This window comes from Vombatus ursinus, unplaced genomic scaffold (assembly GCF_900497805.2).
Source record: "Vombatus ursinus unplaced genomic scaffold, bare-nosed wombat genome assembly UNPS02005459.1, whole genome shotgun sequence".
NCBI classification, from domain to species: Eukaryota; Metazoa; Chordata; class Mammalia; order Diprotodontia; family Vombatidae; genus Vombatus; species Vombatus ursinus.
The window spans coordinates 5,975,118-5,998,800 of record NW_020945237.1 but is presented as its reverse complement, the minus strand read 5'-3'; the positions used below and the strand labels follow the sequence as shown (position 1 = coordinate 5,998,800).

Genomic DNA, 23,683 nt, shown 5'->3' with positions numbered 1-23,683 from the left:
TGGAATATTGCATTGCCTTCTGCAACATGACATTCTAACTGGTCATCATGACTACAACATGAATCTGTCATTAGGGATGCTCCACTGATGATGCTTGCCAGGTGTTTCTCAAGAGAAGGCCTGGAATGATCTTCACTGATGCTCAGGGGGTCAATGATTACTTATTTATCAAAGTTATTAAGTACATAAGCCAGTTCCTCCCTTCCTCCACCCTGCTGCTGGGAGGCAGCATCAGAAGCTGTGATCTGGGCTGCATTGGAGATACCAATAATATCTTGATGCAACTGTTTATTCCTTCTGCTGGAGCCATTTAATTACAATGACCCACATCTTTCAGTTCCTCTTGTCTTAGCTGCCATATTGTTCAGCTAATCCACTTCTAGTTTTAGGGCTTTAGACTACATATCTAAATTTTACTCACTGCCTGCATTTCTAAGTTTCAAGATACCATGTTCCACAACAAGATACCATGTTCCGAACAAATTAATTTGTAGACATCTTCCATGTTGGCAAAAATAAGCAACCAGGTAAAAGTTGAGAGCAGAGAAGGCACTCGCACCATGTTGCCACACTTCACAGAGGAATATGGGTCACCTGCAAATTTTCTGGAGGCATTCTTCATCAAATCACCTTATTTCCAAGCATCTTCTACAGCAACCACAAATTCCTGCTTGAGAAACTGACTCTACCAATTTTATCTCCCTTCTCTGAGAAATTCTCAGTTCCTTGTTCAATAGATACAGACAATACAAGAGCCTTCTTAGAGCAACCTCTTTTCTTGTTAGAGGGTCCCTTGTTATCGGTGGTTACCAGTGTTGTAACCTGGGTAACAAGAGGCTCCAATAGCCTTTCAATAGCCAGAGTCCTTTTCTCCAGATTTTTGGGGTACCATTTGAAGTTTATGTTGCCTGCATGTACAGCAATCATTTCAGTGGTGAAGGATGTGTGAGTGGAAGAGGAAGATCCCAAGGCCCCAGTGCCACCAACATCAATGCCATCTTGCCTGCCAATTAAGCCTTAAAAATAGTTTTAGTAACTTTCAAGGAAAGCATCTCTCCCAGCCTGCCTGATGATGATCTCTGGCAGGTGTTCCTCCTATCACAGAGTCTATTTACCTGGGCAAGTGACTTAATTTCTCCCAGTCTCAGTTTACTTCTCCATAAAATGGGTACAAGAATTGCACCTACCTACCTTGTTGTATGAGTTAAAATATGTAAAATTCTTTGTAAACCTTAAAGTGCTATGTAAATGCCAGCTATCATCATCAATCATTATCATTATCATTTTTATTTCAAACACAGGGCCTAGAACAAATCAGAGATGTCTGGATCAGAATGGGAAACAGAGTAATTCACTTAGGAAGGAATGTAGAATTACAGAATTTGAGAGCTGAAAGTGACTGAGCAGGCAGTCATCCAATCCATGTGAGAAATGAAATGGCTGGACACAAATCATGAAGGGCTTCCAATACCAGGCTCAGAGCTTAAACTCCATTTGGTAAGTCATGTTGAACCATTGAAGTTTTCATTTTTTTTAAAGAGAAGAGTAACATGATTGTGCGTTAGGATAATTATTCAGGCAAGAATACAGCAGAGGGGTTGGAGAGGTAGATGAAGAGAAGTTAGAAGACTTAAACTGGTCTAGGAGAGAAAAGTTAAATGTTTAAAATATGGCGGCTACAATGGGAATGGAGAAGAGTCTGGACATTGGAGAGAGATTGTGAGAGTTGAAGCCTGGCAACTAATTGATTGAATATGTGGAGTGAGGTAAAGAAAAACATTGATGTTGATGTCAAGCTCATAGACTTGGGTGACTGAAGATGATGTTGCCATTAACATGGGCTGCAGGAAAGGGAAATGAATTCAGTTTTAGAAATGTTGAGTTTGAAGTGTCAATGGACAATGAATGGAAATTTGAAAAAGTAAGCTGGAAATATGGGATGGGAACCCTGAGGAGAAGTTAGAGGTAAAAGCATAGATTAAGGAATCACCTGCATAGAGATTATAAATGAGGCCATTAGGGTAGATAAGATCACCAGGGGATAGAGTATGGAGAGAGAAGAGGAGAATGGGAATCAGCAAAAGAAAAACTAAAGAAGCAGTCAGAGAAGGTGGAAGGAAGTATAGTGTGATGAAAGCCAAGAAGAGGAGAGGGTATCAAGAAAGGACAAAATGGATTTCAGGTGATCCATAACATCAAATAGAGTAGCTGGGCAGCACAGTGGATAGAGTGCCAGGCCTAGAGGCAAGAAGTCTCATCTTCCTGAGTTCAAATCTGGCTTCAGACCTTTGTGTGACCCTGGACAAGTCATTTAATCCTGTTTGCTTCAATTTCCTCATTTGTAAAATGAGTTGGAGAAGGAAATGGCAAACCACTCCAGTCTCTTTGCCAAAACCCCAAACGGGGTCATGGAGAGTTGTATATGACTGAAAATGACTCAACAACAACCACAACAACAACTAGCCCAGAAGGCTTTAGGCAAGGAGTAAGCACAGCTGCGGAAAAAGTTGGATGTCAAGTCTAATGATGCAAAGGGATCTGACGTCAGGTCAAAAGTAAAAGGCAGCTGTCCCAAGAAACTGACTTCCAGGAAGCACAGCCTCCCTTAGGCAATGGCTGAAATATTTGGAAAACTGGGAAGAAATGGGGTGGGGAGATGCACATTTGGGAATTCATAGATAACATTGAACGTGTTCTTTTACTTAGATGGCTACAAATGAGTGAGACACACTTCGTACATGTCATACCTACAAGTAATTTCCTAAAGTGACAACCTATTTATGTAGGGAAATTGGTATTCTCAATGTCCAAATTATTTAAATTTGTTATAACTTTTGGACCTTTGCATGCATAATTCTTGAAGATGGGTTTATAATTTAGAAAGAACCTGAAGAAAAGTAATTTTTCCTTAGAGAAGAAACATCTTTTAAATATATCTTGAAAGTCCATCCCACTAACAATACGTATCTACTGTCTCTAATATTTGTAGAATTACATGTATGCCATAAAAGTAGGGTTTTAAAGCTTTCTGTCCTCATCTTCCTTGACGCTTCTGCAGCATTTGACACTGTGGACCAAAGCAGACTGTAAACTCTCCTTGCGGGCGGGAATTGTCTCACTTTTATATCTATATTCACATTGCCTGGTTTAGTGCCTGTCACAGAGTTAGTGGGTGCTTAATAAATGCTTATTGACTGATTTTCAGATTTAGAGTGTGTGGTTTATTTATAAAATTGGCCTTGTTTCCATTTTTACCTCCTAATTCCAATTCTAGAGATTGTCTATACTATCTGTTGTGACTGACTGCATATTTTTATTTTTAAAAGGACAGCTCAGGGGCAAACTATGATCATTATCTTGCAAATAATGTCTTGTTTTATATAACAATTTGAGCTTCATAACAACCTTGTGAGTACTTTTATCTCTGTTTTATGGATGAGAAAACTAAGTATGAAAATGAGTGGCTAAATGCCAGTCACACAACTTGTAAGGTAGAATCTGAACTCGGGGCTTTATTCCAAGCCCAGCAATTTATACACGACTTCATTGTACAAATGAGGAAACTGAAGCTCAGAGGAGCTAGGCAGTTTACCCATGGTCTGCCAGCTAGTAAGTATTAGAGATGGGAATGAAACTCATATCTTCTCACTCCAAGTTCAACACACTTTCCACTGTTACCTGCTAAAGTTCTCCTCCAGTGCCTTTTGTTTCCTGACTCTTAGTTTCCCCATTTGGGGTTTTCTCGGCAGAGATACTGGAATGGTTTGCTATTTCCTTCTCCAGCGCATTTTACAGATGAGGAAACTGAGGCAAACAGGGTTAAGTGATTTGCCCAGGGTCACATAGCTAGTAAATGTCTAAGGCCAGATTTGAACTCTGATTCCAAACCTAGCTAGCCAAAAACTTATTCCTACTCTCTTAATAAGGTAATAAAACTTATTTTCACTGTAGGGAGATGTGGTATCATGGAAATAGAAATGGATTTGGAGTCTGACATGAGTTGTTGTTTTATCATTCAGTAGTGACCCATTCTTTGTGACTCCATGGGCCTCAGAACACCAGGCCCTTCTATCCTCCAGTATCTCTTGAAGTCTGTCTGAGTTCACGTTCATTGATACTATCTATCCATCTCATCGTCTGCCATCCCCTTTTCCTTTTGCCTTCAATCTTTTCGGACATTAGGTTCTTTTCCAATGAGTCTTGTCTTCTCATTATGTGGCTTACGTTCCAGATTCCTGTGCAATATTGATCTTTACAGCATCAGGCTTTCCTCTTGCCACCGGATGTATCCGGAGCTGAGCTTCCTTTCAGCCTTGACCCATTGCTTCATTAGTACTGGAGCTATTTGCAGTTATCCTCCTCTCTTGCCTGGTTGACAGCTTCTGACCTGAGTGGCCTCCTCTGATTTCATCTCTTTTATCGTTTTAGTTCTATACGTAGGGTTCTCTTGGCAAAGATACTGAAATGGTTTGTCATTTTCTTCTCCAGTGGATCGCCTTTTGTCAGAATTCCCTACTATGACCTGTCCATCTTGGGTAACCCTGCATGGCATAGCTCACAGTTTCATTGAGCTGTGCAAGCCCTTCCCCCATGACAAGGCAGTGATGGGGGATGGGAGGGCTGGGTATATAAATCCTCTTTGTTTCTCACTGTATGTGTGACCTTGAGCAAAACTGTTCTCTGAGTTCCAATTAGTCACACTAAGCTATATCTAATGTCTCTTCCAGCTTTAAATCTTTTGGGATGAAAGAGAGGTGAAACGAGAATATTTTACAGGTATTACAGGCAGGATTGAACCCAACAAATTCAGGTACGGTGAGAAGGAGCCGCTGTGACTTGGATCTTCTACTCTTTTCTCTTTACAATGGCACCAATTCTTATTGGTTAGATTATCTCTATGCTGATGACTCCCAGATCTATACATAAAATAATAGTCCCTCTCCTGAGCTCAGATCTTTATCATCAGCTGCCTTTTAGACATTTTTAAGTGGATGTCTCATATGCAGATCAAACACAACATGCCCATAACAGAACTCATTCCTCAACCTCCACCTCACAAACCATTCCTCTTCTGAACTCTTCCATTGCTATAGAGGGCCATCTTCCTCCTAGTCACATAGGTTTGAAACCTTGGTATCATTCTTCTTTTTTGACTCCTCATTATCATTCACCCAGTATATTCAATCATTGCCAAATCTTGCAAGACACTCGATCTCTACAGCATGTCTTTATATGTTGCCTCCTCTCCACTCACACAACCAGCACCCTAGTTCAGGCCCCCATTCCACTCACCTGGACTATTGTGGTAGCTCTCTAATTGATCTCCCTATTTCAAGTCTCTCCCCACTCCTAACAGTCTTCCACATAGCTGCCACCAAAAAGATTAGTTTCCTAAAGCATAGGTCATGATCATGTCACCAGCACCCCCCAATACACACTCAATAAACTACAGCGACTCTCTATTACCTCTATGATTAAATATGTCATTAAAAGACCTTTACAACCTGGCTTCTTCTTATCTTTCCAGTCTTCTTACACATCCACTCTCTACTTTCTCTTTGGATCAACCGTACTGGCCTAGTTGCCATTCTTCACACATGGCATTCCATCTCCCATCTCCATGTTTTTAACTGGCTTTGCCCCATGCTTAGAGTTTATTCTTTCTTCAACTCCTCTCTTAGTAGCCCTGGTCTCCTTCAAGACAACTCAAATGCCATGTTTTGTAGGAAGCCTTTCCCAGCTCCACCAGCTACTAGAGCCTTTCTTTCTAAGGTCACCTTCCATCTATTCTGAAAATATCTTGTATATGTCTATTTATGCGTGCGTTGTCTCCCCCATTAGAATAGAAACTCTTTGAGGCACAAGATTCTTTTTGCTTTTTATATTCCAGGTGTTTAGTACAATTCCAGGTACATAGTAAGCACTTAATAAATGCATATTGATTGATTTTTAAGAGAAATTAAGGACTTTCTTAAGTCATCCTCTCTACCTCCTCTCCAATTGGATGGAACCTTGGACTCCAGCTCCTAGAAATAACCTGGGCTCTGATTGGTGAGTTTTCTCCTTAGCTTGCCTGGATCTATACCTTGTTCTGATGTATCCTCCACTTCTCACCCCCTTCCAGCTCTTTTTTATGTATTGTCTTCCCCTATTAGAATGTAACCTCCTTGGGGGAAGGGACTGATGTGCATTTACTTTCTTGCTTGATACAAAATGCTCTGTCTCTCATCTAGCTATCTATCCGTCTATTTCTCTATCTGCCATCTGTCTATCATCTTACTTGCAGGGAAATAGAGGAGTTTATACCTCTTCTATACTCTGTACACAAGCCTTCAGAATGATGCTTACTGCAGATGGAAATGTCAGCAACCTTTCAAGAGAGAAACAAAGGAAAATAGCTGATTTTTCTCAAAATTTGTGTTGTAGAGATGTAGAGAATATAAATCATTATACTTTTTTGGCATGGTCTTACATAAGATGACTTTTCAACTAAATTTTTAAGTGTGTGCCATTCAATTTAGCACTAAATAAAATTTATTTAGAAATAAATTTTGTCACATTTGTGCTGATGGAATGTTTATTTGGAAACTCAGGAAGGCCTATGCATTTTCCCAATTAGAAATGAGAAAACACCTCTTCCACTTAGCTATTTGGGTATGTGTAGATTCTAAATGTTTTTTTTTTTTTTACTAAGTGATGCAGAAATACTTCTACATAAATATCCCAAAAAGAAATATTTTAACACCCCTCTCCCCATCAGTTAGTATGTAAGCAAAGACAGAGTGAGATGTTTTGGATTAAATGTCCGTCAACACGTTGGCAATTATTAGCTGCATCTCCTTTTTCATCTAACCCAGACGGATGTGCCTGGCCAAGGGAGACCAAATGGGATGGTGTTGTATAACAAATTATGGTCCTCATGAAGTTAAAGAGGCAAATAGGTTAAAGTGACCCTTTCTAAATTTAGGTTAGCAGACAGGAGAATCACAATAGCAATTTTTAACCTCTCAAATATTCAAATATTCTACTTTTCAAATATTCTAAATTTAATTAATTTTTTGTTACATTTTAAGTTCTGAACTGTCTCCCTTCTTCCCTCCCCACTCCACATTAGAAAAGGCCACCACTACATATACATATATATGTATATATGTCTGTGTATGTATATAAAACCTAAAACAATACTATGTGTACTTCTATTTATCAGTTCTTTCTCTAGAAGTGGATAGCATCTTCCTTCATAGGTCCTTTGTAGTTGATTTGAACATTTTTAATACTTAGAATAACTTAGTTGTTCACAGCTGCTGTTACTGTATACAATGTTCTCTTGGTTCTGCTCATTTCACTCTTCATCAAATATTCTTTAAAGGAAAAGAAGTCAGAAATATCTAGAATCTGTAGCCCTGCTTTCTATGTAGCCCTTGAAGCAATAATGAAGAATCCCCTTATAATTACATTGTTACTAAGAGTAATATTATGTCATGATGATCAAGTTTGGCCCTGGAGAGAAGAAAATGCACATCCCTCCCTTGGGTCAAACTGGGTGAGTGTTACTCTACTGCTTTTTCTCTCTCTCTCTTCTTCCAAAAAACTTCTTTGTTAGAAGGACTAGATCTCTGCCCAGGGGAAGGGGAGAAATAATTTGTACATTTTAGCCATGTCTTTCCTGATTAAGTATCTGATTTTTTTCTTTTTAAACTAAATACAGGGATTTGCATCTATGGGAATTAGACTTCATCTTCTTAGGTTTCATTCCATCCATTGCTCCAGACTATTAAGATCTTTTTGAATACTGATTTTATCATCAATCTAATCAACACACAAGCATTTATTCAAATATTTAATTAACATATTTAATTAATCACTTATTAATAAATTAATTAACTACTGAAAGGACTACGAGGGTCAATTAATGTAAAAATTTGCTTGGTTTTTCTAGGTATTCTTAAATTCTGGTCCTCCTATTAAGCATATGCTATATACTGGGCATTTGGGATACCAAGACAAAAGTGGAACTGCCCCTGTCCTCAAGGAGCTTACATTCTCTCAGAAGAAACAGCACATAGATATATAAGAAGATACAAAATTACATGTTTTAACAAAAGTATTTTTTAACTATCCTCCCCAACTTTAAGTCATGTGTAACTTTAACAAGTATGTCATCTATGTTATTTAAATTATTGATAGAACTTGTAATCAGAGGGCAGAATAGATGACCCACAGCACTCCAACAAGAGAATTCTCTCTGGGCTGGCATTAATCCTTTCATTAACATTGTTTGAGTACAATTGTTCAGCCCATTTAATACATCAACAAAAGTGTACCGTCACCCAACTAATATTTCCTTATCTTCTTCTTGAGGAAATCATTAGAGAGTTTTTGAAATGATTCTTTATAGTTAAGATATAACTATATCAATAGAAGTTTACTGGTCTAGCAGTCTAAGAGCTCTGACAAAAAAAGAAAAATAGGATGAATGACTTTACCAACAAAGGAAAAACAACAAGCACTAAGCAACATTCTGCACAATGTATTGTGCCAGGTACTAGGAGAGATAAAAAGATAAATAAGGCATACCCCTGACCTCAAGGAGCTTCCAGTCTAGTGAAGAGGGGATGGTTGGGGAAAATATAAAATGCATATAGAGATAAATATAATGAATGAGAGAACTTTTTTTTTTTTAATGTACCCCTGCAGCCTTTAGATTAGGCTTTCCTGGCTTCCATTCCTAAGTGTTCACAGGTGACCTTTCAATCCTCTGCTCTACAACTTTGCCAGGGTCCCCATTAAGCTTATTGGCCTATGGTTTTGCAGAATCCACTTTCTTCCCCTTTTGGAAAATCAAGCTATTTCTTCTTCCTAATCAATACAAACCAGAACTGTCTGTAAACTTTTTGGAAGAAAGTCTTTTAGCGCTCTCTTTGTCAGTGATGCTGGTGAATTCTGCTTCCTGGGTCAGGATGGTTTTCTCTGGGCAATTTTCTCTGTCCCTCTGCTGCTACGACTGCTGTAGCTCTCCCAGTGGCTGACAGAAGAGAACAGATTAACTGAACTGAGAACTACATTTCCCAGTTTACTCTCCTCCGGTGTCTCCCCCTCTAGAACCGAGGTGGGCGATTCCACAGGGCACTCGCTCGCTCTCTCTGCTGAGCCGTCCTAACCAGGACGAGGCTTAGCTAGGCGAAGGGGTGGGAGGCGCTTGCATTCACTTGGGCTTCAGCAAAACCTGCCCAATGCAGCAAACGTTGCTGCTTTCCGCCGGCGGACTCCACTACAGCACAATGCAGTACTGAAGGGGCCGGAGAGGCTGCAGCCGCAGCCAGCCCTAGGAGGTGCCGCAGCAGCACCGGGCTCGGCCGTCATCGGCAGGCAGTGCCCGGTGCTTCGGGCTAGGGCGGAAGGCAGCAGAAGGCGAGGGAGGACAGCGCGCCCGCCTGCCAGCCGCGGAGAGGAGAGGAGGAGAGAGGAAAGGAGAGGACAGGGGAGGAGAGGGAAGGAGAAGAGAGCAGAGAGGAAAGAGGAGAGGGAGCGCCCGCCGGGGCTGAGTGCCCGCGTCTCCACCATGAGCATCTCTCCCTGAGCATCATCCCTGGTTGGGGCAGGCTGAAGGGCAACGGAGAGCCATGCGGGCTGCGGAGGCTGCGGCTCTGCTGCCCTGGCTGCTGCTGGGCATCTCGGGCATCTTCCCGCTGGCTCTGTGCAGGCTGCCAGGTAAGTTCCCCACCGTTCATGACCTGCGGGATGGAGGGAGCTCCGCGACGCACACAGGCCACTTGCTCACTGGCAGATTGCAGGGATGCGCTGGAAAGAGGGAATCCCATTCCCCGGATGTCTGAGAGCAATTGTTTTGATGCGGGTGTAGAGGAGTAAAGCCGAAAGGGACGGGGTGCGTGCGTGTTTGTGTGGTCGCGTTGTGCGGGAGCCTCTGGAGAAGGTCTTCTTCTTTTCTTTCTGCAGCCTGGGAAAGATGAGGAAGGGGGATGCTCTGTCTTTGGGCCCCGAGCCTGGAAGCCCTCTCTGGGGTGCGCGGGACCAGGGCTGTGGGGCCGGGTCGGTCCCCCGGAAGGGTTGGGGGAATACCGGGGAATCCGAGGGCTCTTGGCCCGGGGTCTCTTCCAAGAGGGGGACTTTTTTGTTGTTGTTCGCTGCGGGGATTACATAGTGGGAAGGGCAAGAAGGAGTAGTTGGGCAACCTTTGGGCTCGGGGTGATGATTTTCGTCTCCTCTCCTCTTTCCCGGCTCCCCTCGCCCCCTCCACTTCTCCCACCCCGGAGGAGACGCCTTGTTGACGGAGCTGGAGAGAAGGAACGAAAACCGCTTTCTGGAGAGAGAGAACGTCGTGCCCCTCCGGCTCGTCTACCGCTCGGGAGGCGAGGACCAAACTCGCCATGACGTGCTCACCACTCGGATCCGGGGCGCCCCGGCTGGCGGCGGCACCGGCGGCGAGCAGGTGAGCGGAGGGCTGCCCGCGGAGATGTGTGTTTTGAAATAGGGGGCGGCGGGGAGGTGCGGAGGTGGGTCTACTTGGTTTCACCGACGCCCCTTGCCAGCTGCCCGGGAGCTGCCACCCCGATCAGGTTTCTGTTGCCTCGGAGACAAGGTGCCTTCCTTAACATTGGCGGCCTCCATCCATCCAAATGCTAGTCATGTCGGATGCTCACTGCAGAATGGGTGGCCTGGCCAGGCCGGGCAGGCGGGAGGGCAGGGCTTGGCTCATCTCAAGTTCAAGTTTCTGCAGGATGCCCCCAAGCTAGGGCAGTGACTTCGCCAGAGCAGAAAAGCACAGATGGCCACTTTATTCCCTGATTAAAAAAAAAAAAGACAGAGAAAATTAATATATTCATATTGATGAATGAGAACAATATTGTAATGGGACAGAACTAGAGTGAGTTTTTACTCTAGAAGAGAGGAGAAGACTTTGTATCTTAGTAACCTTCTCAGTAATAACCAAAAGCAAATTGGATTAAGGAGGCAAAAACAAAACAAAACAAAACAACCATCCCTCTCCACCTCCTCTTGCTAAACTTACAGCTCTCTGATTTTCGAATAATAAGGAGGGTGCCCATCCTCCAATTTCCTAAAAAGGTATATCTCTTGTTAAGGGAGAATTTTTAGGTGCAATCATCCCAAAACATGTTGATTTGGAAATATTTTAATGATTTAATTTTTAATTAGTTACTATGCTTCCATTAATATTAGGAAGCTATAGCTTACCTGGAAATTTATTTGGAGTTGTGAGTTAAATGCCATAAATATTAATAGTGATGTAAATATTTGATATGTTTATAAAAATTGCGCTGACAATTCACATGGAAATGCAGGAGATCCTCCTCTTTCTAATGCAGTCTTTCTAACTGAAGATTTGCACAGACCTGGTTGAAACAAAATTATACTGAAATTTTTTTCTTATATAATAAGGTCCATCCATAGATACCTCATCAAGAATAGTGCTTTGAAAGCTTTTTTGTATATTTGACATTCACATGAACTTTTCAAGAGATGTATGATTAAAGTGATGTTTACATGGAGAAGATATCATGTTTGCTTTCATAAAATTTGCGTGTTTCTACACATTTTAATTCTTTTAAAAGTTTACTCATGTATGGTAGTAAGATGTCTTTCTCCAGTCATGATTTCACTGATGTAGAGAACTCCCAGTGAAGAAACTCCCTCTGTCAATGCAGATGGTCACTGTTTTGTGACTCATAGATTTAGAGAGATTCCAGGACCCTGAAGAGGTTGAGTGACTTATCCAGGGTCACACAGTCAGTATGTCAGATAGTAAAGTACTTTGAACCCAGGTCTCGAGGACTCAGAGGCCAGTACTACATCTACTTCTGGGTCTCTTTGCACTTTGCTAGGCAGCCTCTCGGATAGCCTAAAGGGTCACAATAATAAATATTTTTATTAATGCTAAGTCTTTATGAGTTAACTAGCACTAAGTCTGCATGAGCTAACTGTAATTAAGGGTAGTATTATTTACCCCAAGATATCATTTTTCCTCTGTTTTGATTGATATCCATAGTTTAAAGTGAAAGTCAGGACCTACTTTTCCTTACTATTCAGGCAGTTTCATTTTAATTATTAATAGGAATGTCCTTATAGTAGTCAACTTTAGGTAACTCTTTTTAAAATGTAACATAAAATTTTTCTCTCTTAGGAAGGGACTCTAAGACAATAAGTTCTGCATCAGTAGAGGGAATTTTCTCCTCTGGGATTTCCCTCTATCATTGAAAACACAGTTCCAAGTCCTTATTCTATTCTGGCAGAGAAAGGAAGTTTTCTCCTTTGCAAAATGGAGTTGGGACTATTGGATCTCTGAGGGTTCCTTTCAGTTTTAACTTTCAGAGACTCATCTCTCCTTCCCCAATTCTTTCTTTCCGATAACTGTGTTAGAGCAGCACTTCTTAATCTTTTGAAGTTCATAGATTCATAAATTGTTAGAACTGGAAAGATCTCAAAGGTCATTACTTATGACCACAGTGTTCTAGAGGCTCATTATTTCCTAAAAGTGAGTTGATAAAAGCATTTATTTATAAGAGGGAGATGAAAAATACTCTCCGTTTGAAAATGCTTTATAAACATTTAGGTTCTATAAAAGTCTGACATGTTGCTGGAAATCCAAAAACATATATTCATATACTTATAATTTAATGAGAATTATATTTAACTATTATTTATCCAGAAAAAATGTATGTATATCTATGTAAATGCATATGTGTCTATACCAAAAAATTTCTTTCTTGATGTCTTTATCTATACTTGACCACCATCTCATTGTTTGTTTGTTTGTTTTTAACTATAGAATTCAATGATGTTTTCCAAAATGCTCTCAAATCTCATGGGATAATAGATTTCATGAACTGCCCTTCTTGGCTTCTCTCCCTCATCACTATTATTTTCCCCCCAACTCATTGAGTGTCACTGACCAACAAAATTGTCAGGCTTTATTAAACATAAATTATTATTCCATGTCAGAAACAAAAGTATGGAGGGGGAAACCTAGTAAAACGATTTTAACCCCAATAAAAGGATTTGTTCTGTGAAGTTTGGATTCAGTCAAAGAGCTGCATTGGAAGACCTAGAGGGCCACATGTGACCTCAAGGCCGCAGGTTCCCCACTCTTGGTATAAACAGTGCTTCTTATAAATGTGACTATTATAAGAAACCACCTAATAGACTATCAAGAAGACACTGTCATGTCATCAGTGGTATCTTTGAAGTCACTTGAAAACCATTAATATAGAAGATTAAAACAAGTTTTCTTAATGACTTCTGACTTTATACCATTGACATTTGCTGGTAACTAGCATTGCCTCTTATATAAGCTCACATTAACCATTAGGATTGAAATAAGTTGTGGAAGCTGGAATCAGATGAGTATAATTAATCTCTAAGTACAGGGGATACAAAGAAAAAGTGAAAACAGCCCCTGCCCTCAAGGAACTTATATTCAAATGGGAGGAAACAGCCTGTTCATAAAAAGGTTTATACACAATCTGTACAGAGTCAGTATTAAGTTGAAAATGCCCACTGGTCTTAGACAACCCTTTCTTGAAAATAGTAAGTTAAAGTGTTTCTTCCATTTTGATATTTGCACTGTTTCTATGAGAGCAGTCTACCAGTTCAGTAAAGCTATGTGCTGTTCTTTCTAATGCCCATGACATTGCATTTACAAAATAACTTTAGTGATATCTTTTTTTGTGGTAAGAATGTAGATTATCATTTTTGTCTGTGGCTTGTACATGATACTCATAAGCCTATGGAAGTTGTTTTGGTTTTTTTTTACCAACTTTCTTTCCATTTAATAATGAAATTTGTATTCCTGAATTCTTTTCTCTAAGCCAATATGATTAATGTAATAATCATAGATTGTAAAAATGAATACTTTTAAATGAAAATAAGAACTGAATCTAATTGTTTGTAGTTAGTTCCACTAATGAATGCCTGTGAATATAATTAAATGAACATAGTTACTAAGATTTATAGAAATGTAGTTACTATATAATGAAAATACTACATTAACTTTTTCAGAGTACCATTTCACATATTTATGACATTATTTGAGTGGGCTAATTGGTGCCCAACTTAGCTGAAAGAATTTGCCCTACCTTCAAAAGTGTGTTAGACACTATAGTATTTGGTATGCTTAAGTAGCATGGAAGTGATTTTGAAGGCTAGGGCTAGTGGAGCATAAATTACAACAGGTATTATAAAGACTGAAAAGACTTCTGATATAGTCTCTTAGATGGGCTGAATGTCTGTTCAAAGACCAGGCTTGGTAAATTCAAATAGATTTATCACCTGGAGGAGGTAGTTTGATGACCTAAGCAAAAACGCTTCCTCTCACTCCATCTTGACTCCACTATCCCCACTCCCCAGTCACAGCAACTTGAAATACAATCTAGTAAGTTATAGAGGGGTTTTAATCTGTGTTGGTGGGTGGAATACTCACACTAAGAAAATGAGAAAGAACTCTATTTCCTTTGATTAGAGTTTCTTCAATTAATTACCCAATCAATAAACATTTAGTAAGCACCTACTATGTGCCAGGCTTGTGCTATTTAAATAAGTTTTGGTTTAGACATGATTTCACTGGCATAATGATCTTCTGTTACCACAGCTAATGTTTCCAATGCTGGTCAATAACTGTTCTTCAATTAACAATTTTCCAGAGTTGTTTGGTGGTAATGAGGGGTTAAGCTACTTTCCCAGGGTTACACAGTCAGTATGTGTCAGAGGAACATCTTGAACCCAGGCTTCTTTATTCCTTCTCAGCTGGCAGGATCAGGTCCATTACTGATAGCTGAGACATTAGCAATTTGTTATTTCTGAATGTCACAAAAAGTTTCCAGGAACAGACTACAGCACAATACTCATTAATTATGGATTCAAAGCAACTGTATAACTTGTTTCATTTTTATCTCCAAAATGTGATCAATACAACTATATTTCTTCTTTTAAAAAATTTGAGTTCTGCAGAGACATTGATTATTTGGTCAGAATGCAATCTTTCTTCTTGGATATGAGGCCATACTATACGTAGTTTCTTAAATTCACAGTTGTACGGAATCATGTTTTCTTTTTAAATCTCAAGGATGTTTATTAAGCTATACCTGGAAATTTAAAAATGGCCAAAGGCTTTGTTTTTAATGTTCATAACAAGCACACTTGACTGACAGAAGTCTTGATGCTTTTTAAAAATTTACATTATGGCAAAACATAAGATCGAGGTCACAGACCTTTTCTGTGCTTTTGAAGCGTGTCTACAAAACCTGAAGACACGCAGCTCTTCAAACCTACAGACAAAACAAGGCAGTCTGAAACACTAGGAGTTAGCCTTTCATCTGGCCTGAAATAACTCGTGCTGAGTGCATTTCTGTTTCTCATTCGCTTTCAATTCAGTTCAACAAACAGTTCAACTGAAAGTACTGATTAAGTATGTATTTGCATGCTGGGGACATGTAAGCATTTCATGTTGGATTTTTTTGACCCTTGGAAAAAATAAAATGAGATGGTCATGTTATTACAACTTCCTGATCCTACTGTGCTCCTGTAGTTATTAAGTACATCTTGGTCCATTATCTTTGTCCTTCTCCAACCGAGCATGACAGCCTTACTAGCTGTATGACTCTGAGAAAGTCATTTAACTTCTTCCTGCTTCAGTTTCCTCTTCTGTAAAATGAGAATAATCGAAGCAGCTATCGCCATGGGTTGTTTTGAGGATCAAATGAGATAATAATTATAAAGTGCTTAGCATAATAATACTTAGCATGCTATTTACCTAGTAAGCACTATCTAAATATTAGCTATCATCATCATCATCAAGTACTGTTAAAAGTCAGGTTCTTTGTAGTTCTTATTCCTTTTCCTCTAATACAATGCACAAACATAACATTCATTCTTAAAACCATTTTTTTGGTCTGCCCTTCATTTTCTTCAGCATTTTTTCCTTTGCTTCTGATGTTTTTATCTGCCTACAAATGGGATCTCCTCTTGTCAGAAACCATTACTTTCAGTAGATGACCTATTTGTGTCTTTACTCTCCTATTTGATGGAAGGTGATGACACCTCCAAAGGGGTCAGATATCTCCAAGACTATGGACTGAAGAATGGGACAACCTCCTCTTTAGAATACTTGGGATAATTAGTGGTGACTGGGAAGAAAATCCAGACACCCAGGAGGGATGCATCATTTTTATGACTCTTTCTTACATGCATAGCTAAGTAAAGATGAGCCATACTCAAAAATTGTGCTGCTTAAATTTGGGAACTCTGAGTCAGCTCGACAGTGAATTGACTGTAGGATTGCTTCCCTTGCATAAACAGAGCTCCCAGGAGTTTTTGCTTTGGTTAAGTATTTTGGAAGAGTAATGTAAACATTTTTTAAATGTGCATTTGTTAAAAAAAAAAAGTAGCTGAATGTTAACAAAGTGGTGAAACTGATCAAAGCATTACATGCTGCTGGAGAAAGAGGAAGGGGCAGCAGGGTTGCTTTTCGATTGTTTCCTGGAATATATAACTTGCAAATTTACAAAAGTCAAATTCACAGGTGCAGGTTTTCCCTAAGCCCTGTTTCTACACTATAGTTCTCTTGAGATTCTCTCAATCCTTATGTCTCTAGTCATTAGGTGTGGTGATTAGTGATTTTATGATGCACACAGGCAACCAGGATGGCATAACCACCCCATAACTTACATGTGAGGAACTTCAGGGGGTTAAAGATTGACAAGGAACACCCAGGAATTTATCTGCCTTCCCCTGTGGCCAAGGGCTGGAGTATGTTTTGTGTTCTCTGTTTATGTCTACAATATTTGCCAGATGGGAAGAATTATTTGTTTGTTTTTGCTTATAGAATCCTATATCCTGAGATGTTCCATAGTAGAGGTCTTCAGTGTTTCTGGCTCTGAGTGATGCTCATAGGCCTAAGTAATACCTATGGGTACTACCGGCAAGCATAAGAATAGAAGGGGAAAATATGTGTGTGTTTCGGGGGGAGGATCGGGGAATGGAGCCAAGATGGTGGAGAGAAGCCAGGAAGTTACTTGAGCTCTACCCAGTTTCCCTCAGAAACCACATTAAATCGAGTCTCTAAAAGAATTCTGGAGCAACAGAATCCACAGAAAGACAGAATGAAACAATTTTCAGCCCAAAATAACTTAGAAGGACTTCAGGAAAGGTCTATCTCACTTGGGTAAGAGTGGAGCAGAGTCCGGCACAGAGGGTGTCCAGGCAAGCCAGTGGGATGGTCTTAGCCACCACACAGATCAGTACCTGATGCCCCCAGGTCCTGGCTCAGCAAGCCAGTAGAATAGCAGGCCAGCTGTGAGGCCTCTAGCCCCTGCGCAGAAGACAAACTGCCACCCCGGGAACCCCTACTACAACAGGTGCAACTAGGCTGGACCACCCCGGCGCGATGGGCAAACCACTAGCACCTGAGGTCCCTGGTGCAGAAAGCCAGTGAACAGGCCTCTGGCCCCAGGCCCCCAATGCAAAAAGCTTGGGGCAGTGCCCCCTACCAAAAAGTTGTCTTATGGAGCTAAAAAAAACAATAACAAAATTCATCTGGAAGAACAAAAAGTCAAGAATATCATGTGAATTAATAAAAAATGCAAAGGAAGGTGGCCTGGCCTACCAGGTCTAAAACTATATTATAAAGCAGTAATCATCAAAACTATTTGGTACTGGCCAAGAAATAGAGTGGTGGTGGATCAGTGGAAGAGGTTAGGTACACAAGACACAGTAGTCAGTGACTACAGTAATCTACTGTTTGATAAAAACCCAAAGACTCCAGCTTCTGGGATAAGAACTCACTATTTGACAAAAACTGCTGGGAAAACTGGAAAATAGTGTGGCAGAAACTAGGTGTAGACCAACATCTCACACCTTAAACCAAGATAAGGTCAAAATGGGTACATGATTTAGACATAAAGGGTGATACCATAAGCAAATTAGGAGATCAAGGAATAATTTACCTGTCGAATCCATGGAGAAGGAAAGGATTTATGACCAAACAAGAGATAGAGAACACTATGGCATGCGGAATGGATAATTTTGAATACATTAAGTTAAAAAGTTTTGTACAAACAAAAACAATGTAATCAAGATTAGAAGGAAAGCAGAAAACTGGGAAAATTTTTACAAGTATTTCTGATAAAGGCCATATTTCTCAAATATACAGAGAAAGAGTCAAATTTGTAAGAATACAAACCATTTCCCAATTGATAAATGGTCAAAGGATATGAACAGGCAATTTTCAGAGGAAGAAATTAAAAGCTATCTATGGTCAAATGAAAAAATGTTGTAAATCACTATTGGTTAGAGAAATTCAAATCAACATAACTCTGAGGTACCACATCACATCTATCAGAATGGTTAACATGACAAAACAGGAAAATGATAAATGTTGGAGAAGATGTGAGGAAGTTGGAATACTAAGGCATTGTTGTTGGAGTTGTGAACTGATCCAACCATTCTGGACAGCAATTTGGAACTAAGCCCAAAGGGCTATCAAACTGCACATACTCTTTAATCCAGCAATACCATACTAGGTCTGTTTCCCAAAGAGATCATAAAAATGGGAAAAGTATCCACATGTTCAAAAATATTTATAGCAGCTCTTTTTGTGGTGGCAAAGAATTGGAAATTGAGGGGATGCCCATCAATTGGGGAGTGGCTGAACAAGTTGTGGTATACGAATGTGACGGAATACTATTGTGCGATAAGAAATGATAAGCAGGCCTATTTCAGAAAAACCTGGAAAGACTTGCATGAACTGATGCTGAATGAAGTGTGCAGAACCAGGAGAACATGGCACACAGCAACAGCAACATTATGCAACGATCAACTACGAATGACTTAGCTCTTCTCAGCAATACAATGATCTAAGACAATTTCAAAAGACTTATGATGGAAAATGCTATCCGTATCCAGAGAAAGACCTGTGGAGTCTGAATGCAGGTCAAAGCGCACTATTTTCACTTTTTTTGTTTTGTTTTGTTTTGTTTTTCATGGCTTTTCCCATTTGTTCTGTTTCTTCTTTCATAACATGACTAATGTGGAAATGTGTTTATGTGATATATAACCTATATCAGATGGCTTGCCCTCTTGGGGAGGAGGAATTGGAGGAAGAGAGAGAGAAAAAATTTGGAACTCAAAATTTTATAAAAAAGGAAAGTTGAACACTATCTTTACATATAATTGGAAAAAATAAAATGCTATTTCCAAAAAAAAAAAAAAAAAGATGTAGGGGGTTGGAACTTCGGAAGGAATCAAGGAAATTAAGAAAGAAGAAATAAGTAAGGAAGTGAGGCAGGAAAGAATAAATGAAGGGATAAAGGAGGAAGAGAGAAAGAGGAGAAGGAAAAAAGGAAATAGTAATATAGAATAAATATGCAGAGGTTTGCAAGTGCTTTACATATGTTATCTCATTTAAAAGAGGAAAGGAAGGAAGGAAGCAAAAAGGAATGGAGGAAGGGAGAAAGGAAGACTTGGTATTGTGGGGAATAGTATTTTGCTGCTGATAATTCCCTCATCCTAACTCAGGATCACCCAGGCCATAGGCTGTTGCTATCTCTTCTATAGGATTTAGATGTTAATTGATACTTTAGATGAACTATTTCAGATTTTTTGATACAGTAGAGATTTATGGGATATAGCAGATCTTTCTCATTTTGACCTTTTTGTGAATGGCAAGTGAATTTACAAGGGCAAATGAATTTATAAGAACAATCAAACTAAAAAGAAGGGGGAAATCACATGAAAAATATATATTGCCATTGTTTATCCTCCAACTGGATGCTTAGACTGATTGTAATCCTTTCTGTATAAACAAACGATTTCGGATGTTAAACCCAAGGAGTATCAGAATAGCTGGCATTGTTGCTTTTTAGAAATCCACAGGCAAAATTTAAAGGCTAAATGAGGATCCATATTTATAAGCCTTATATCTTCCCAAAGAAAGGAAAGGTATCATAAGCCCCACAGAATTCTGGTCAATTAAATGAAAGTGAACTTTTAAATTGTTCTTACTTCTTGCAGTTTTGATGCAAACCTCAGATTTCATTCCTGTGTGGTACTTCTCATGGTTGGGGGTGGGGTGCAGACCTGCACTGTTAGAAAGGTACCTGGACTTTGAGAGGTTCCATGTTCTTATCAGTGGTCACATAACCAAGTATGTCAGAGATAGGCCTGGAACCCAAGTCTTCTAGACTCTGAGTTCAGATTATTATCCATTATTTTGTGCTGATAATAATCCATCTTACTGTCTAAGGATTTTAAGCCTTTTGTTTTCCTACTTTTGTCATTTGATTTTCTTTTGAAATAGAAATCAATTTTCTGAATTGTAACTTCTAAGTAGATTATATACATGGTGTGTATTTTGAGTTTAGGAATAAAAATGAAAAATTCTGTGCCCTTATCTAGAAATACCAATTCTACCTAAAAATAAGGGAAGTAAAGAATCTTTTTATTTCTTCTATCAGATGGATAGATTTCAGAATCTATACATATAAATTAACAAGAGGAAACACCCTTCTTTTATTTTTTTTTAAATCACTCTAGTCTGCCAAAGACTGACAATTCTCAGCAGTACTTACCTTTCATTGAATTATTTTTTGTCCTCACTAAAGAAGATAAGGATCTCCAGTGAGTATAGGAAGCCAATAATGCTTTCTGAGGGATGAGAGTGGAGTACTCATATTTCTCGAATAGATTTCAGTTCTCTGCCTGAGTCAGTAGAACTCCCAACTGATTGCTTACCCAGGTTAATCTTCCCTATCAGGCGCTTAATTTTTTTTTTTTTTTGTTTTGTTTTGGGCATGATTCTGCCTCACAGGCATGTCTACTTGACTGTAATCTTCATTTTTTCCAACAGTGAGGTCAGGATGATGAGGTCCGGACCTTCTTCCCTATCTCTTGGACGCAGCTCAAGCAGTCCTCTAAACTCTTCCTCTGTCCTTGGCGACAGCAGCGCAGTGGTTAAGGAACAACATTGATAATGCTGCTATCAGGACAGAATAACTCCATTAATTCAATGAGTTGTGATTTTACTAGTGTGATTTCTCTCACCATCAATGAAGATCAAAATAACCCTCCCTCTTCTAGTGGATGAGCCTCACGAGTTGCTGTGGCTGAAAAATGAACAAAACTAACCAAAATGACAAAACAATCATTACCTGTTGGTCAACCTCCCGGTGATGAGAGTTTCAGAACTTAGCTAAGCTAGCCTTAGGCTAAGGATGGCCTGCCTCTAGTTCTGTACATGACGTCTTTCCAACCTACTAAGATGTATCAGCTCACATTCTGCACTGATATAGCCTTTAAGAGGTCAAGGTTACCTTCATATCCCTAGGAGTGCAATGGGATTTTTATTGAGGGATATGAGGAGCTTCATGAAATAATAATCTGGTTCATCAGATCTACTTTAGTGGTATCAAGACCCTTGGACGTCTTGTTTAGAACCCAGCTAGGGAAACAGGCGTTTGTCCATGGCAGAAGGGAGGCATATGGAAAGCATAATTATAGTCAAGTCAGGAGGCCTGAGTTGGGGTAGATGTCTTGCTTAGGGGCTAGTCAAAAGCAGGTTAGATATACATCAAGGCATATGACTAATTTAGGAATAATTAAAAATCAGCCAATAAGTTAGTACAGTGTGTGGAAAGCTGGATTTGGAGTTAGAGAACCTGGGTTCAAATTTTGGCCTTGTCAATTATTCTCTATAGGACCTCTGAAGTCATTTAACCGCCTTTGACTTCAGGTTGGTAATCTATAAAATCAGGAGATTGGAATAGGTGACCTCTAATATTCCTTCTAGTGCTACATCTATGGTTCTTTGGTCTCTTTGATGGCTGCAGGCAAAATCAGTCCAATACTCTTTGTGGAAAGAAGGTGCTCTGATTTTGTAGACATTTTCTAGACATTTGTAGACATTTCTATTATCAGATTCTCCAAGCTTATTATTTTACTCCATCTCTCTAGCTCTCAAAGGGATCTACTTCTTTTCTTTTCTTTTCTTTTTTATTTTTCATAGGCTCAGTACCTTGGTCTTGGGGAATAGTGTTGGGGAGCATGGTATTGGGGAATTATCTTTATCTTCTCAAGAACTTTTAGTCATGACTGGTGCCATAGCTTCTGGATTCGTTGGCAAGATCCAGTGGGATGTTTTCTGAGGATTTGGTGGGATGTTTGGGTGGCAACAGGAGAAAGAGAGGATATTGGGTCTTATCTTCCTAGATAGTTTGTCCCCCCGACCATATTCCAACTTGTTGGATGTATATGGTAGATGCCCTAAAAAAGCAATGTGGTTTTTTTCACAAATCAAGTCAATACATTTATTAAGCACCTATTAAATAATTAAATTAAATAATAAAATACATTTATTAAACACCTATTAAACATTAAATGGTGCCAGACACCATGCTAAGCTCTGAGGATTCTAAGAAAAGCAAAAACAGCCCCTTTCCTCAAGGAACTCACAGTCTAATGGGATAGATAACATTAAAACAACTATGTACAAACAAGATACGTACAGGATAAGTTGGAGATAATCTCAGAGGGAAGGCACTAGTTTTAAGGATGATCAGAAAAGGCCTCTTGCAGGTAGAATTTTACTTGAGACTTGAAAGATGTCAGAGAGGACAGGAGGCTGAGATAAGGAGGGATAAGAGATAGACTTCCAGGTATGGGGGAAGAGTCAGTGAAAATGCCTGGAGTCAGGAGATGGAGGAAAAGAAAGGAAGCCAATGTCATTGGATTGTAGAGAACATGGAAGGGAGGAAGGTATAAGAAAACTGAAAAGGTAGTAAAGGGACCAAGCTATGAAAGGCTTTAAAAGCCAGACAGAGGATTTTATATTTGATGCTGGAGTAATAGGGAGCCACTGGAGTTTATTGAATGGGGAGGTGAGATGGTCAGGCATACGTTTTGGGAAAATCACTTTGATAGTGAAGTGGAGGATGGCATGGAATGGGGAGAAACTTGAGGTAGGGAGACCAACCAAAAATGAGAAAGAGATTCTTGTAATTTTGGAGATGGGGGAAGGGAATAAACATTTATATAGTTTGAGGTAGGTGCTGTTATTGTCTCCATTTTACAGTTGAGAAAACTGAGGCAAACATAGGTTAAGTGACTTGCTCAGGGTCACACAGCTAGCAAGCTTCTGAGGTCAGATTTAAACTCAGGTCTATGCTTTAATCTAACTGCCTCAGATGGGTAGGTGGAAAATTAGTTTTTAATGTAGCAACTTAGGTTTGTGCCCAGTTCCATCTCCAACTATTAGAGCTACTCTCTGGTTATCACCTGGAAATGTGATATGACATTAGTTGAGTTATTTTAATAAATGCCTTTCCAAAACAAATGACAAGATCAAAATGTAGATAAATAAGTACCTAGGAGGACAGAATAAAGTGTTTTTTTAAACTTTCCACTTTTACCAAAGCAAGCAAATGCTCAGTTTCCAGACCCATTTTTCTGAATAAAATAGAGGTCCAGTCCATATATAGTGGACTCTTAGTGACTTGGATAGGAGATCATGCCTTCAGTTTGCTCATCTATAAACAGAAGAGCTTGGACTAAAAGGTCTTTGAGATCTCTCCCAGCTCTATTTGCTGTGATCCTATGATTCAAATTTCTAAAGAAAGTGAACATTTCAATTCAGGACTGTAAAAGTAATGTTTCCATTTTG

General features: G+C 39.5%; 1 protein-coding gene across 7 annotated transcripts in view; it reads left to right on the top strand.

Moving 5' to 3' along the window:
• Positions 1–9,416: 9,416 nt before the first annotated feature.
• ADAM22 (ADAM metallopeptidase domain 22) overlaps positions 9,417–23,683 on the top strand; it is a 259,774-nt gene continuing 245,507 nt past the window's right edge. For all 7 annotated transcript variants that reach the window (XM_027847939.1, XM_027847941.1, XM_027847938.1 and 4 more), the window contains exons 1-2: positions 9,417–9,711; positions 10,275–10,450. In XM_027847939.1, coding sequence (XP_027703740.1) covers positions 9,624–9,711; positions 10,275–10,450 — 264 coding nt within the window. In that variant the 5' untranslated portion in view covers positions 9,417–9,623. The remainder of the gene's footprint in view (positions 9,712–10,274; positions 10,451–23,683) is intronic.